Source organism: Nannobrachium achirus (genome assembly GCF_963921795.1).
Source record: "Nannobrachium achirus genome assembly, chromosome: 20".
NCBI lineage: Eukaryota > Metazoa > Chordata > Actinopteri > Myctophiformes > Myctophidae > Nannobrachium > Nannobrachium achirus.
Window position 1 is genome coordinate 54,424,243 of NC_137827.1, and position 16,547 is coordinate 54,440,789.

Here is a 16,547-nt window from a genome sequence, read left to right on the forward strand (position 1 = left end):
TGGCAACGCAAACCTGGCTGTAGTCGGGTTAGGCGGCGTAGAGTGTTAAAATAAGCAATTCTGCTGTCAGTTCGCTCCACCATTTCAACAACTCCATCTAGGTGATCATGATTCCGAGAGTTCCCTAGTTGGAACTCGATCAAAGACGACAGCGCCAAACACATTCTAACGGTGGACATTCCGACTTTCCCACATGTCCCGCAGCATTAGAGCCATTGTGCCAACAACGCATGGGTGCCAACAATGAAGTGATTTGGAAATGTGGCGTGATCGTCTGCGTAGCTGTTCGTCCACGGAGTGTAACCGTATGTGTTGAGGGAATAAAAAAGAAAACAGAAAAACGCTTAACTTTGGTTGAGGTGCTACAGAATACATTAGTTCCCCTATGATGAGCGTGACAGTTATAACTGTCCCAAGCACGTCCCACAATCATCCCATTTATTTTGAGCAACTCTCAGAGTTACAGGACTTCTAAGGGTCCAACTGCTCTGGTGGTCCCTGGACAAAAAAAAACATGTTGACGAACAAGAGGTTCAAGAAGCTCCGTGCAGTACCAAGGTGAGGACGCCCTCACCCCCTCCTCCTCTATGTGGGCGGGGGTCCGTGGTAGCGCAGCATGAGGTTGAAGGAGCGGGCGAAGTTGTTGTAGAGGGAGCAGCTGGGGGCGTCTCCGCCCATGAAGGGCAGCAGGGACAGCAGCAGCAGCAGGGCCATGAAGAGGAGCCACAGGGGGAGAGCTACGCGGCACACCCGATGCAGCAGGCCTGGGGACTTGTGCTGCAAGGCAAGAGACAGAAGACACATACATGCACAGAGGAGTCAATGGAGGGCATGCAGGGGGCAGTGGTGGAAAAAGTACTCACATTTTTAACGTTAACAACCCATTCAGAACGGGTACACGTTATTGTGTATCATTATTTTATGCTTTAAAGGACAACTTTTGTTTTTTACAACAAGGGTTCATATTTTAGATTGTAATTAAAAAATATAAAAGATGAGTGTTAAAATTATTTCATTTACTTCTTGTTTTAGAGATTCTTATTTCAGTGGTTGGGAACATGCTTGGCTAAATATGTAATTTTACACATAATAAGCCCATTCACAAGATACAATGCAACCTTTCATGGTTGGATGTGACTTATGGGGTCTAGAAGTGTTACTATAAATAGCAATAAAGAAACTGCTGGCTTATTGTGTCTAAAAAGACATATTTAGCCACTTGTACGCATGCCCCCATGCGTACGCATGCCCCACATTTTAGCACTGTAAACGCGATAAAACAATAGAACGAAGCAAATTAAAACATTTTAACACTCACTTTTTCTTTTCTCTAATTACAATCTAAAATATGAACCCTTGTTGTAAAAAAAACAAAGTTGTCCTTTAACCATTGAAAAATAGCAGATATAGCTGTGAGCTTATAGATCTTTTTTTTTTTTTTTATCGTGAAAATTAGAATTTTGACCCGATTCTATAAGTGTCTTTTGAATCCTTCTAAGATTTTTTTTAATGTTTTTATGTCAGCAATCTTGCCAGCCATCGTCAAAGAAAAGGTCCTTTTCACTTGAACTGGAGCTCAGTTAGTCTGTTCTTGAGAGACTACTATGTCAGTGGTTCTCAAACCTTTTCACGTGAAGGACCCCCAAAATTATATTTATTTGGCCACGGACCCCCATCTCAAAATATCTAGTTCCAGGGACCACCCCCAGAAGCAAAATTTGAGTTACAAACGTTCGCTTTGAAAATATATATATTCAAATATTTGCACACATTTTCACGACTTTTTTTTTTTGAAACAGTGGTAAATCAACCAACAACCCACTCCCTCTCATGGTAAATGGCTTACATCTACAAGCTCAATGTTCTGCAAATCCCCTGAAAATCTACCGTCTTGTCAATGGCAGGACGTGTGACGTTTTGAACTGGCACATCTGCACCCAGCCGATTACAGTACTCACAAGTAATTACGACTGAAATTAATAATACAGTACAGTCTGTCAGTATTTCGATATTAACCTGTGGGCCGCATGTGGCCCCTGGGCCGCCAGTCGCCCATGTATGAACTAGACCAGGGTTCCCTGATTAGTTTTCCCCAAGGGCCGAATTATGTCTAGGGTACCAAGCCGAGGGCCACAACATTGCAGGGGGCGACGGTGGCGTTCCCACTACCGTTCCCACGACAGTTCAGATATCGTCGTTGTCGGGTGAACATCTTTTATGTCCAAAACCGTTCGTTTTGCATTTATCATTTTAAAAATGATTTAAACTAGTGAAAACAGCCGATCTACAAGCACACAACGCCTCGCGGTGCGAGGCGTTGTGTGCTTGTAGATCTGCTGTCTTCACTACTTTTGTGAGACGGCCTTGTATGATGAAACAGGGCTTTACTTTGCGAAATAACGTACAATTTTGGAGATACGAGATTTCCAGCCGACAACGACGATATACTAGTGTTGTTGCTGCTCTTATACCACCATTATTACTGGGGTTGGTGTGGGCCAGACAGTAGCCCCCCGCGGGCCGCAAATGGCCCGCGAGCCGCCTATTGGGGAACCTTGAAGTAGACCATGAAAACAAAAACAGCACACCCACGCAAACACTGAGAAACACCATGAGGAATTATAAACTAACCCAATAGCCGGCTCCTCATCTCTCTAGTCTCACGACACATGTAGCCGTGTTGCCTGTTGCTGATCCAGTGAATCACGACTGCCGCCCACATGTGCATTTAGCCTTGTGAACGCAGCGTCAGACTGCCTTGTTAGCAACCTCAATCCAACCAGCCACACGGCCCACGCACACTCACTGACGCAGGCACGGACACGCATCAACAGTGGTGGACAAAAGTACTTCAATTTACTACTTAACCAACTATTCTCTTATAGAGAAAACAACTGTACTTGGATCTCTTTTTTTTTCTCCTTCCTGTTGAAGCCAAATCTCATTGCCAAAAAATGGCTGATCTACAAGCTCAATAACGCGTAACGCATCACTGTGTGACGCGTTATGAGCTTGTAGATGGGGCCATGGGGGGTACATTCGCCCCAAAATAACCAATCTACAAGCTCACAACGTGTCACAATGTGAGCTTGTAGATGGGCCACTTTTGGGGGAGAGATTTGGTGTAGGCAGAAAAAGGAACTTATCAAGTGCAGTGCAACAGGTCAGTTTTAACCAAGTCTAGGGGATCTAAAGTATTCTGAGGCACCACGGGACGGCACCCACTTTTAGAAACCCTGTAAACTGACGAACTTTGACTCATTGATTTAGTCTACTATTAAAAAAAGGAAAGAACTATGAGAAGTATTGATGGGTCAATTTGTTGATATAATTTTAAAACAAAGGTCCTTCTCGATTATTCGATTATAATCCGAAGAGTAATCGACAGAACGATCTCTAAGAACAGAATTGATGTTGCAGCCTGTTTTAATTATCCCACATAACAACCAGTAGGGCTGTCACGATTATGACAATTTACATGACGATTAATTCTCACTCAAGTAATTGGGATTAACGATTTAATTGTGTTTTTGTCGACAATTATATTTCTGTTTGGCTTGTAGGCTTTGAAGTTGCACATGGCTCACAATGTGCAACTTCACAATGCTTCACAAGCTCACAATGTGTCGCGATGCGACGCATTGTGAGCTTGTAGATCTGCTATTTCCACTATTTTTGACTGTCTTTAAATATATGAAAATTTTTCAACATGGAAACGATTATGACGATTATGAAAAATAATCACGATTATGTCAAAAAAAAAAATCACGATTAGACAATTATGTAATAATTGTGACAGCCCTAACGACCACAGACACAGACGGAGCAGTCCTCCTGTCCAATGTTCTGATGACTCTGTCTTTATTGGCCTCATCATATCCAATGACACGGAGTCAGCTTGCAGACGAGAAGCTGAGAACACTGTTCCATGGTGTAATACAAGATACTAAAACCTTGACATTGGGGAAACAAAGGAACTAGTCATTGCTTTCTTCTTTTGGGGGGGGAGGCGGGGGAAACAAGCCGTTTTAATCCATTAAGACCTAGAATTATTTTATACTTTAGCTATTGAAAAATAGCAGATATACACAAGCTCACAGCACGCTGCGTGCTTGTATATCTCCTATTTTTGAAAATGTGGAAAATCTTTGAATATATCTTTTTCAAAGCTTTTTGGAACTCAAATCTCTGCTTCTGGGGGGGTCCCTGGAACAACATATTTTGAGAAGGGGGTCCGAGGCCAAATACCTGTAGTTATGGGGGTCCTTGACATGAAAAAGTTTGAGAAGTGTATTGTAAGTCGCTCTGGATTAAGAGTGTCTGCAAAATGCCTAAATTGTAAATTGTAAACCACTGATTTAGAAATGTATAAGATGTATAGAATCAGGTCAATATATTCAAAGACTTGCACACATTGTATTGATTTTTCAAAAATAGCAGATCTACAAGCTCACAGTGTGGCACTTGGTGCCGCACTGTGAGCTTGTAGATCTGTTCTTTTTTAATAGTTAAAGCATAAAATAACAAATCTAAAGGGACACTATTTGCGTTAATGGCTTAATCCAAACTCATCAGGTGGAGATTGTCCAGTCCAGTGAATTAGTCGGGCGTTCATGTGGATAATACACTGTGGAGGAAAGTACATATAAAAAGGGCCAGTGCAGGTTATGTTTCTTTAGGAAAACTTTTTTTTTACTTTGTAGGAAACTTTTAGATGCGTTTATTTCATTTTTTAAAACAAAGTCTTCTGGCCTGGCAGGCTGGCTACAATCCGGTTTACAAATGTCCTGGCTTTATGGGGGGGGGGGGGGTCCCTAGCACAAGTAGTGAATATCACAATTATTTTAACTTTGGCTATTCAAAAATTGCAGATCTACAAGCTCACAGCGTGTCACCTCGTGCCGTGTTGCGAATTTGTTACATAACAATGACCGTTTTTTTAACATACCTTAAAAAATCTGCAATTACAACGCCATCAAGGCCCGCCAAAATACATATGGTCGACAAAATCAACTGTAGATTAAGGGTTATGGTTAGGTTTAGGTGTATCTCCTCCCCCCGACTTTTGTCACCTCCGCACAGCCAATCACAAGCTTCCGCTGCCTTACACTCGGACTGAAAGACCTGCAAAAAACACTCTCCCATTCTCTTAAAACAACTGTAATTGGATCTCTTTTTTTCCCCTGTTGACGCCAAATCTATTTGCCAAAAAATGGCTGATCTACAAGCTCATAACGTGTCACGCTGTGACGCGTTATGAGCTTGTAGATCAGCAATTTTTGGCTACTGTTCCTAAATGTGGATGCTGGGGTTCAGGTGGTTAAGTAAAAGTAACCACAACGAGGAAGCACTGTTAGAATGCAGTCCAGCGTTCTCAATCTCAACTATGACCAAACCCCAAATATCTGAAATCATCGTATTTGGCCCAAAAATCTCCGATCAAGTCCACTATGTTACTCAATGCTACCATTTCACTACATTGGCTCAACCTGTGTCTTCTAGAGCCGCCAAATCATGCTTCTCACATTTTCCATTAAGTCATTTATACCGTGTGTGATCATATGACATCATTTATCATTTCTGCCACTCACTGCCTTAGCAAGGCAGAAGTCAGGGGCGCCCGCTGGCCAACTGGTCCAGGCGCATACCACTTAGGCATTGCCAAATAGGCATGGATGCCTGGCGGCATCGCCGGTTCGATTCCCGATCCGGACAACCTTTGTCACTCCCCATCTCTCCCCCCAATTCCTGTCAGTCTATTGTCCTGACCTATCAATAAGGGCATAAAAGCCCAAAAAAAACTAATCTTTAAAAGCAAAGCAGAAGCAATTAGAAGTACATTTTTGGTGGAAGACACAACGCAAATAAGATGTTTCAGATAGTTCCAATAATTCATTTGACATATCACAAGGCGTTTGAGATAGTTTCAATAATTCATTCGGCTGCATAATTAAATGACTACAGCATGGAGTCTTTTTGGATATGTTGGACATTATAGCCCGGGGCCGTGGTGGTGAGAGAGTCCGACGGAGCGAGGCGGCTTTAGCAGCAAGTCCACACTACATTAACCCATTCAGAACGGGTACACATTGTGTATCATTATGTTATGCTTTAACTATTGAAAAACAGCAGATATACAAGCTCACAGCGCGGCACCGAGTGCCGCGTTGCGAGCTTGTAGATCTGCTATTTTTGAAAAATCGTGAAAATTAGAATTTTTACCCGATTCTATAAGTGTCTTTTGAATCCTTCTAAGGTTTTTTTGAAAAAACCCTATGTTTCTATGTCAGCAATCTGGCCAGCCATTGTCAAAGAAAAGGTCCTTTTCACTTAGCTGGAGCTCAGTTAGTCTGTTCTTGAGAGACTACTATGTCAGTGGTTCTCAAACTTTTTCATGTGAAGGACCCCCAGAATGTATTCGGCCACGGACCCGCATCTCAAAATATTTAGTTCCAGGGACCACACCCAGAAGCAAAATTTGAGTTACAAACGTTCGCTTTGAAAATACATATATTCAAAGATTTGCACATATTTTCACAACTTTTTCCAAAAAATAGCAGATCTACAAGCTCGCAGTGCGGCACTCGGTGCCGCGCTGTGAGCTTGTATATCTGCTATTTTTCACTGGTTAAAGCATTCAATAATTCTAGGCCTAAATGGGTTTTAACCATGACCCCTCCAACCCACTGTCACAGTGGGTAGTGGGTTGGAGGAAGCTCTCCTCTCCTAGAAGCTCTCCACGCCTCCTCAACCATCCAAACGCTCCACTCCTGACAGCCAGACGAGAGCTGAGAGAGGAGGAGGAGGAGGAGGTGTATAGAGCAGGGGTTTTCAAAGTGGGTGACGGGGCACCCTGGGGTGCCGTGACGGCAGTCCAGGGGTGCCGCTAGATCATTTGCAATTTATTTGGACACTCGAAAAAATATTTAGTATCATTTTAAACTTGAAGTACAAAGTTATTTTCAGTCAGTTCTAACCATAATGGCAATTATCTCAACGTTTTCCTCGCAACATATTAACTAAAATATTGTCACTGTCGGGCAGAAACCTCGTAACTCCAAGTTTCAAGTGTGTACGTCTTTTGGTAAAGACTGTCGCACAAAACAAGTGATCTACAAGCACACAATGCCTCGCGATGCGAGGCGTTGTGTGCTTGTAGATCTGCTGTTTAGTACATTTTATAGATGTTAAATACAAAACGAACGGTTTTGGACATACAAGGTTTCCACCCGACAACGACGATATGCTATAAATATAAGGTGCTGGGAGTTGAAAATTATAATTTAGGGGTGCCTCGGATTAAAACAAATATTTATGGGGTGCCCTGAGACAAAAAGGTTTGGGAAACCCTGTTCTAGAAGCTCTCCACGCCTCCTCCACCATCGAAACGTGGTGGTGTAGAGAGACTGACAAAGTGTTCTCTTCCCGTTCTGCAACTGGAATCACCCAGGTAACCAAACCAAACAGGACGTACACTACTAACAGACTGGTAATATGAGAAAGGGGAGGTGGAAGGGGTCCGTTTAACCTCTTTATGCCCTTTATCAGGGGTGGGCAACCTTAGGCACGGGAGCCAACATTGGCACAGGGGAGGGTGATCACTGGCACACTCCTTTTTTTAAACGTGGTCAATTAAAGCAGAAATAAGCAGTTTTCTGCTGACATAAGCTGGAATCACGCAATTGCTTATTTTAAAAATGTATTTTAATTTTATTTTATTCAGGCGGCTAACAATGCTTCCTAAAGAAATGTTGTGTGTGTGACACTTCCTGGGGCTACAATCTGCCTCCAAAACTATTATTTTTATCTGTGAGAAGTTCTGTCATTGGTCGATTAAACTGGGTCACCCAGTCAAAATAACAGACCAATCAGGACCGCCTCTTGTTCTTGTTCAGATTGGTTGACCTGACTGTCAATCCTTTTAGCCCCGGTCGGCTGGTTCATGCACCAATGAGCTGCTAATGACAGAGCTTCTTCTTTTTTTTTTTTAGATTTGTTTTTGGGCTTTTTATGCCTTTATTGATAGGACAGTAGACAGGAAATGGGGAGAGAGATGGGGAATGACATGTGGCAAAGGTCGTCCGGATCGGGAATCGAACCGGCGACGCCAGCAGGCATCATAGCCTAGTATGTGGTATGCGCCTTGACCACCAGGCCAGCGGGCGCCCCATGACAGAGCTTCTTACAGATAAAATAATAGTTTTGGAGGTAGACTGCGGCTCCTAGAAGCGCCACAGAGACTAGATTTTTTTTAGAGAGCAGTGTTAGCCGCCTGAATATAATTTAAAAAAAGCAATTGCATGATTCCTGCTTATGTCAGCAGAAAACTGCTTATTTCTGCTTTAAATGAAGTTAGCTAATTTATAACAAACTAGAAGCTCGGCCGCCCCGAGTGTCTAGTCGGGGACCGGCCTACTCAGGAACGATGTAAATAGGGAATGAACCACACCTGTTGTCATAGGACCCGTTTCGACCATCTGTTTGCCTGTGTCCATTTATGCCCATATATGGAGATATCTGTATCTGTCTGTCTGTGTCCATTGTATGCCCATATGGAGATCTCTGCAGGCACAGTGCCGGTTCCGGAAAATCCTGATCATGTCAGACAATGATGTCGACATGGTACTGACTATATCGAAACTAAAAACATGGAACATCATTTCAAAAAGGTTGCTGACCCCTGCCCTGTATACACCACTTTGTTCGGTACGCCTGCCCCAAATGCAAATTCTTATGCAGTTTCGAACCCAGCATCAGAACGTGAAAGAAATGTGATTTAGGTGGCAATGGTTGTTGGAGGCCGGCCACGGGCTGATCTTAATTTTTTTTCCAGAAACTGCTGATCTACGCAGAAGCATCTCTAGGGTTTAGAGAGCATGGTTGCACTTCATAGTATTACAAGTATCAGAAATAGCCTATCTCTACTAGCTCACAAAAATAATTAAAAAATAAAATAAAACATTGTAGTAGGCATGGGACGATAAGCGATATTATTGTTTATCGTGATAACAAAACACTCAAGATAATCGTATTGTGGAGATTTAATTTATCGTGATATCGTCCTCCGTCATGCACTGGGATCAATTCACCTTTTATTTGGCGAGCTGCATATCCGTTACCATTTAAACCCTCTATTGTTAAAACGTACTTATAACATAAGTACTTTATAGTCTTTTTTTCACTCTACCAAAATCTCTTTGCCAAAAAATAGCCGATCTATAGCGACGCGTTGTGAGCTTGTAGATCTGCTATTTTTTGGCAAATGTTCTGCCCCAGGATAATAGATGTTGGGGATATTTTGCTTATCACGATAATATCGTGAATCGCAATTTCTTTGGTCACAATGATCGTCATATGAAATTTCGTCCCATCCCTACATTGAAGTACATTGAACATTTGCGCTAAATATGGACGCCAGGGGTTAATGCAATAACAGAAGGCTGGTTTCTATTTGCAGCCTAATTAACTCTTATACCGCTTTGGACGTTCCTGTTCGCCCCAATTCCCAAGAGACCTCTGTGCCAATACGGCGCTCATTCGGTTCGTTCGTCTGATGACTGTAAGCTGATGAGGGGTCGCGCGGCCGTGTACTGTAAACACATTTTCCGCGGTGATGGTGTAAAAAATCCATTATGCGTTAACATCAACGGAGAACAATTCACTTCCTTGTTGATTTCCTCTGGCTGTAAGGCTCTGTGGCCAGTGACTGGTCTTCTTCTTCTTCAACACATAACAGGCAAATTCACATTCATTCTCGCATGACGCCGCCCTCTGCTGCCTGGCAGACCAAAGTGCACTATTGCACAATAAAAAAATAAATGTCTGTCTATCTACTATAACGTCGCAAAGGTAAGCCGCTTTTTGATGGCACCAGACCCAATAAATAAATAAATAATCTGGCAGTAGGAGAGTTAAATACCAGCCTGTGCATCTCTTGAGAAAGAAGAAAGAAAAGGAGGGATTAGGAGAGTTCAGATCCAATCCCCCTGATTGCAGCGAAGCGTCACTATACTGTATGTATACTGTATGTCTGGAGTCCTGAGTCAGTCTGTGCTTTTGTTCACATAATGAGGACGTTCACATTGAAACAAGCCCTGACCGTTAAAGGTGTATTCAGTGATAATGAAAGTGGCCGGGGGTCATCTTGTCCCTTACTGGCCTTGGAAAGCGTGGAAATGTTTAGTTTTTTATAGATTTTTTACACTATTATAATGTTCTGGTTTTGATCATTAGACCCAATCACTGAATATCGGTAGGCCTACGTCTCCAGCTTCAGGATATGTATGATACTGATTTACTACGAGACTGTGGCATTTTATGAGTTCAGTAGTTTACAATCTAGGCATTTAGCAGACGTTCTTAATTCAGAGCGACTGTGGTTCTCAACACTTTTATTTTGACCATCATAACTAAACATCATAAACATGACTACGGCCATACTCTACCCTGATTGGGCGAGGACTGGCTGGCCACCTCTGAAAACCGAATCTAGCTATGCTCGTAACACGGGCCATGGTGGAAGTCCTTATATGGTCAGCACACATGCTAGTGAGGAGAATTAATGGAAAATGTACCAATTATATTTTTATTTGAATGAAATACAATCACTGAATATACCTTTGACTGGAGCTCAGTTAGTCTGTTCTTGAGAGACTACTATGTCAGTGGTTCTCAAACCTTTTCATGTGAAGGACCCCCAAAATGATATTTATTTGGCCACGGACCTGCAGATCTACAAGCTCACAGCGCGGCACTCGGTGCCGCGCTGTGAGCTTGTATATCTGCTATTTTTTACTGGTTAAAGCATTCAATAATTCTAGGCCTAAATTACATGGCAACAGTTCTACAAGCAGCACTACTACAACACTGGTGTAGAAGCAGCACTACTACAACACTGGTGTAAAAGCAGCCAGGTCACTGATACTGTGGTGAAAGAGGAAGTGAAACTCTGCATGACTCAATGCAAACACTTGCGGTGAAAGATATGTGTGTGTGTGTGTGTGTGTGTGTGTGTGTGTGCGCGCGATTGTTTCCCAGCACAGCTCACATTTGACCTTTGACCCCTGTGTTCATTGGAGTGTGTGCACATGAGGTACAGAGGCCTGATTAAGAGGTAGGTGAGACTGACTGCGCACACACAGACGCACGCACACGCACACACAACTACGTATCACTGGTGTAAAGTAACCAAGTAGATTTACTAGTTTATGATAGTCAGTCACTCATATTTGATAGTCTGTTTCTGGGTGAAATAATTTGGCGGCAGTAGCATTATTGTTTTCTTGCCGTCAGTTGATTCTTCATATCTGTGAGTCAAACCACCAGGATCATTTGTTTATTTTTGTTCTTATCTGACTCAATATATACATAAAAAAGGTCTATGGTAATTCAGAATGGGGGGGGGGGGGGGGGGGGGATGTGTAAATTATGTCAGACTTCGGTGCTCTATGCTAATTGATCTTGTACCAGTTTAACCACAGATAATCAATTTTTACGTAGATCTTCTATTTTCGCTAATCATACAGCGAAGCATATACCACTTGCACACCAGCATTCATATTGTGGAGGAGCACAAGCCAAAAATAGCAGATCTACAAGCTCACAATGCAAAGCTCCTTTGACACATTGTGAGCTTATAGATTTGCTGAGAGATTCGGTTGGGGTAAGAAAAAAAATCCAACTCGGGTGTGTTTTATAGTCGGATTTAAGTGGTTAAGTTGCGATTTGCGCGACAAACTACGTTCCACATTTCTTGAGTATTTAGCAATCTTGTGACAGATGTCCAGGTTTAAATGAGCAACAACAAGGTAAAAATCTCACTAGACTTTGAAATCTCTCAGAGGTATGTGTGCCTGCGTGTGTGTGTGTGTGTGTGAGCCAGCCATGTGACACGACCACCCTGGCACCAAGTCAAGGCCACAGAAGAAAAAAAAAAAAAAAAAAAGAATACCTGTTAATTTAGCAGGCAGTGGAGTGTTGCATGATGGGATTAAGGAATGCCACCCCTCCCCAACCCCTCACCCTGTGTCACCCTGCTGACCCAGTGCTCACCCAGCTGAAACCAAACTACACCAGTAAAGGGCTTTGCACACAGATGCGTTTTTTTTCCGCACGGAAAAAGCGGACGATTTCATTTTTTTTTAAAAGAAAACGATGATTCTCTATGACCTCATGCACACCGGCTCCGAATTTGCTGTGCGGCAGATGGCTGCGGCAGTGCGTTTGTTTCCCGATCGAACCCAGTTCGATTTGTGCGTCTTGTCGCATGCGGGAAAAACTCATCACTCCTTTTATCACTGCTTTTTGGATCCGCAGCGCGGAATCCGCACCCAATGCGCTTTAATCATGCAGCAAACGGAAAAGACGCACCTGTGTGCAAAGCCCTTGAGACTCCCTAATCGGGAGATAAGCGCCCATCACGTCGCATACACAAGCTTTAGAAGGCAACGGTGGGCAATCAATAGGGAATATGGGAAATGGGACAGATCCAAGTTGATGACATGACTTTAGAGATACTGTGTACTGCTTTGCGTGATTTTAGGGCAGGATCTGTAGGAGCAGTGTCCAAAAATGTGTTTTGCAAAAATCGGCCTGATGGTGGCGCTAGAAGAGGGCCATGTGAGAAATCAGGGCTGGAGGTTGTGGTTTGCCATCCAAGGAGTGTGTGTGCAAAGTTTGGCATCGACAGGGCCAACGGTGCCAGAAATAGAGTAGGGGCAAAAGTGTGACGTGACGGACGGACAGCAGGTGGAGCTTTTCATAGTAACTTGCGATCTGACGGTCGCAACAAAACCACAGTCTCCACCCCCGCGAGTATGGGGTACATTTACTAAGTACACATTTGGAAATCGTAGTGGATAGAATAGTCCCTAATAGAAAAGGGAAATCATCGACCACGTCGCAAGTTTTGAGCTTGTGGTAGGGATGGGACAATATGAAAATGTCATATCAGGATTATTTTGACAGAAGAAATCGCGATTTACGATATTATCGCGATAATCAAAATCCATTATCCTGGGGCGACACATTGTGAGCTTGTAGATCGGCTATTTTTAGACATTTGATAGAGAGTGGAAAAAAAACTGCCTCAAGTAAGTACCTCTTACCAATTATAGAGGGTTTAAGCAGACAATTGGACTCGAGTCATGATGACTCGACTTGACTCGGCTTCGAGTCGCATTTTTGACGACTTGCGACTTGACTCGGACATAAGGACAAAAACTTGAGACTCGACTTGACTTGGAAGACAATGACTTCCGACTCGACTCGACTTGAAACACGCTGACTCGGACGACTTGCCGCTACGCCACTCGCCACTCACCAAAGCAGTCGTGAACGCCACGCTATAGGTTCACACTTTTATTGATTTGATTGATTGGAGACAGGCATGTAAGCGAGAGCACAAGCAGTCAAGCACGGAAGCAGCCAAACACTCTAATCAGACTGGGCACCACACACACACACACACACACACACACACACACACACACACACACACACACACACACACACACACACACACACACACACACACACACACACACACACACACACACACACAGCACAAATAGCTACTGCCCCCCGAGCCTGATGCAGCCACTGCCAATTCTGCTGCAGTTCCAAAAGTAGTGCAGTTTGCATATAAAAACTTCCACTCGGATGGTATAAGAGGAACGCTCAATGCAAGATATTCAACGCTAAAATAATCAAAGACAAAGAGGGAACAACGTCAAACTTTGTCTGCCACTTGAAGACTGACGGCGCATGAAGCCAAGTGAAACCAAACATAAGAAGATAACATTATTAGAAGTGTGTGTGCATGTGTGTGTTGTGTTGGTGATATACTGTCGGTCGATCTTGTTTTGAACAACAATGTCACTCACCACTGTCACGAACGTTGATCTGTGACTGCACAAATAATATCCATTCATGGTAGCAAGCCTCCGTCTTCCAACACTTTCTCACTTTTCATAACATACATCCAGTCGTCAGCAGGGTTAAGAACTTCACTAAATAACTCCCACGCAAAAGCTTTATTCCTTCTCATTTAGCCTCTGACAAGTGTTGCTGCTCTATAGTTGAATTTAGTCCACTTCACTCTGTTATTCTACAGTTAGTCGCTGGAGCGTGTCGCTGTTACTACATGTCATCTTTTCGACACCCGACTCTATGGTCGAAATAATGTCCGTTCGGAGGATGGGACCCCATGCCAGCAAAACAATTGCACGTGTCGTGAAGTAGGCAGCTAAATTTGTGCCTGATGAGAAATGACATTAAAATACAGTACTAGTAGTACAAAACAAAGCATGCAGCCATGCGCACTAAGTAAGATTATTGTGTCTTGTTTGTTTTTGTTTTTAAAGCAATAGGCCTGTAGCAGTTTTGTAGTCTAGCTTTTTTTTTTTTTTTTTCAAAGGAAATACCAGGGGTCTAAATTGACCCTTAGAGGTCTGTAACTCTGACAGTGTATACAACCAAATCCATTTGGTTCCAGGGGAGAGAGACCTCGGAATTTAAAAGTTTGAGAACCTCTGCCATGATAGAGTATTATGGTCAGAGGGTAGGCCTAGTGTTACTGTTTTTTTTCCTACTGAATGTTAATTACCTAATAGTTATGGTCACAGCATAGACCATAGGTATCATTTACTCAACTTGAAAACCTTGTGACTTGACTCGACTTGACTTGACAACCTTTGACTCGACTTGACTTGACTCGACTCGACGCGACTTGACAACCTTGTGACTCGACTCGACACGACTTGACATAACCTTTGACTCGACTCGACTTGATTTGCCCACAACAGAACAACTTGAGACTTGCTTGAGACTTGGACCAAATGACTTGCGACTCGACTTGGACTCGGATCAGAGGGACTTGTACAATTGTCTGGGTTTAAGTGATACTGAATATGCAGCTCTGCAAATAAAAGGTGAATTGATCCCAGTGCATGAAGGAGGACGATATCACGATAAATTAAATCTCCACGATACGATTATCGTGAGTGTTTTTTATCACGATAAGCGATAACATCGCTTATCGTCCCATCCCTAGCTTGTGCATCTGCTACTCTTGCCGATTTTTTTATTTAAATCCTGAAAAGTAAGCGCTTTGGACATATGAGGTTTCCACCCGACAGAGACGATGTCTTTATTCTCCTGCTGTTTGGTTTCCGGCGGTTCATGCACTTTGGACCGTTTCCCGGTTGGGTCCACTTAAGCCCCGACTGCAATATCCGCCGTTCCTTTTTTTTAGTTTTGATATTTGAATTGACACGTTAGACACGCTTCTTGGCGTTGCTTGCCAACGCGTGCATAAACGGTCCAAACTGTGTGAAGGGAAGGAAATGCCCTGCGACGCGTTCTGTATCAACTTTAGAGAAATGACTGTTGGACTGGAAGGGCCGCTTCAGAAAGCAGATCAGCGCGGTTAGATTGGTGGGCTCCCCACTACGACATAATCCAGACGCTTAAGACGGAAAACTATATCTATTTCAAGAACACTTCCAGTGACTGTCATATTTTTTTAATCAAACTAATGTAGATTACTGCCAAGACTTTCTAATTTGAGTCCCAGAAGGTTTTTAGACAATTATTTTTACCCCTTTTTCGCCACAATTTACCGTAATTGCTGGACTATAAGCCGCACCTGAATATAAACCGCACCTGCTAAATTTAGAACAACAAACGTTTACATATAAGCCGCACCTGACTATAAGCCGCAGATGTCCTTCCTGCTTCCTGCTAGAGCACCCCTGGTGGCCGTTAGCTGTAAAAATCTATATATAAGCCTCACCGTTGTATAAGCCGCAGGGTTCAAAACATGGGAAAAAAGCTGCGGCTTATAGTCGTTATACCTATTGATTCCTCCATAAACACATTTCTGTGTTGTCACTGCTGTTGTATCCTACTGACTCACCTGCCAGTGAGGAGCCCCCACCAGGAGGACATACTGTTGTATCCTACTGACTAACCTGCCAGTGAGGAGCCCCCACCAGGAGGACATACTGTTGTATCCTACTGACTCACCTGCCAGTGAGGAGCCCCCACCAGGAGGACATACTGTTGTATCCTACTGACTCACCTGCCAGTGAGGAGCCCCCACCAGGAGGACGTAGAGCCTTCGTCCTACTCCTCCCACCCAACACTCCCTGCTGACAGGTGCCGCCCCAGCCCGTAGGAATACATGCAATGACCAGTATCACCCTCCCCGTCCGGCTTCCCTCCCCCTAACCTCGCAACACCAGGCTTTCTGGGAGAAAGCCTGGTGTTCGTTCACAACAGGCCGTTTGGTTTCCGCCTAAAGCGGAAACCACAAGCAGAAGAAGCGGCGTTGCTTTGTTTAGGTCCCCCCATTTGTTTCCCCAATCCCTTAAAATGCTCGAGTAGCCTAGTGTAGTCTTGCCAGTCGCTACGAGTTGGACTAAAAGATACATTTACCAAACTAATTTTTCAAAAGCAAAACTTCTCCGCATCAAGGAGTTTATTAGGTAGGCCCTAAAAGTATGTCCTTGAGTGCATTTGCCTGGCGTTGCCAGCCTCTATCACAC

At 43.4% G+C, this 16,547-nt stretch overlaps 1 protein-coding gene across 1 annotated transcript in view; it reads right to left on the minus strand.

Moving 5' to 3' along the window:
• Window positions 1–585: 585 nt before the first annotated feature.
• syne3 (spectrin repeat containing, nuclear envelope family member 3) overlaps window positions 586–16,547 on the minus strand; it is a gene marked incomplete at both ends in the record, with an annotated part of 173,310 nt that continues 157,348 nt past the window's right edge. Inside the window, one exon of the mRNA XM_080751149.1 lies at window positions 586–777. Within this exon, the coding sequence (XP_080607275.1) occupies window positions 586–777 (192 nt within the window). The remainder of the gene's footprint in view (window positions 778–16,547) is intronic.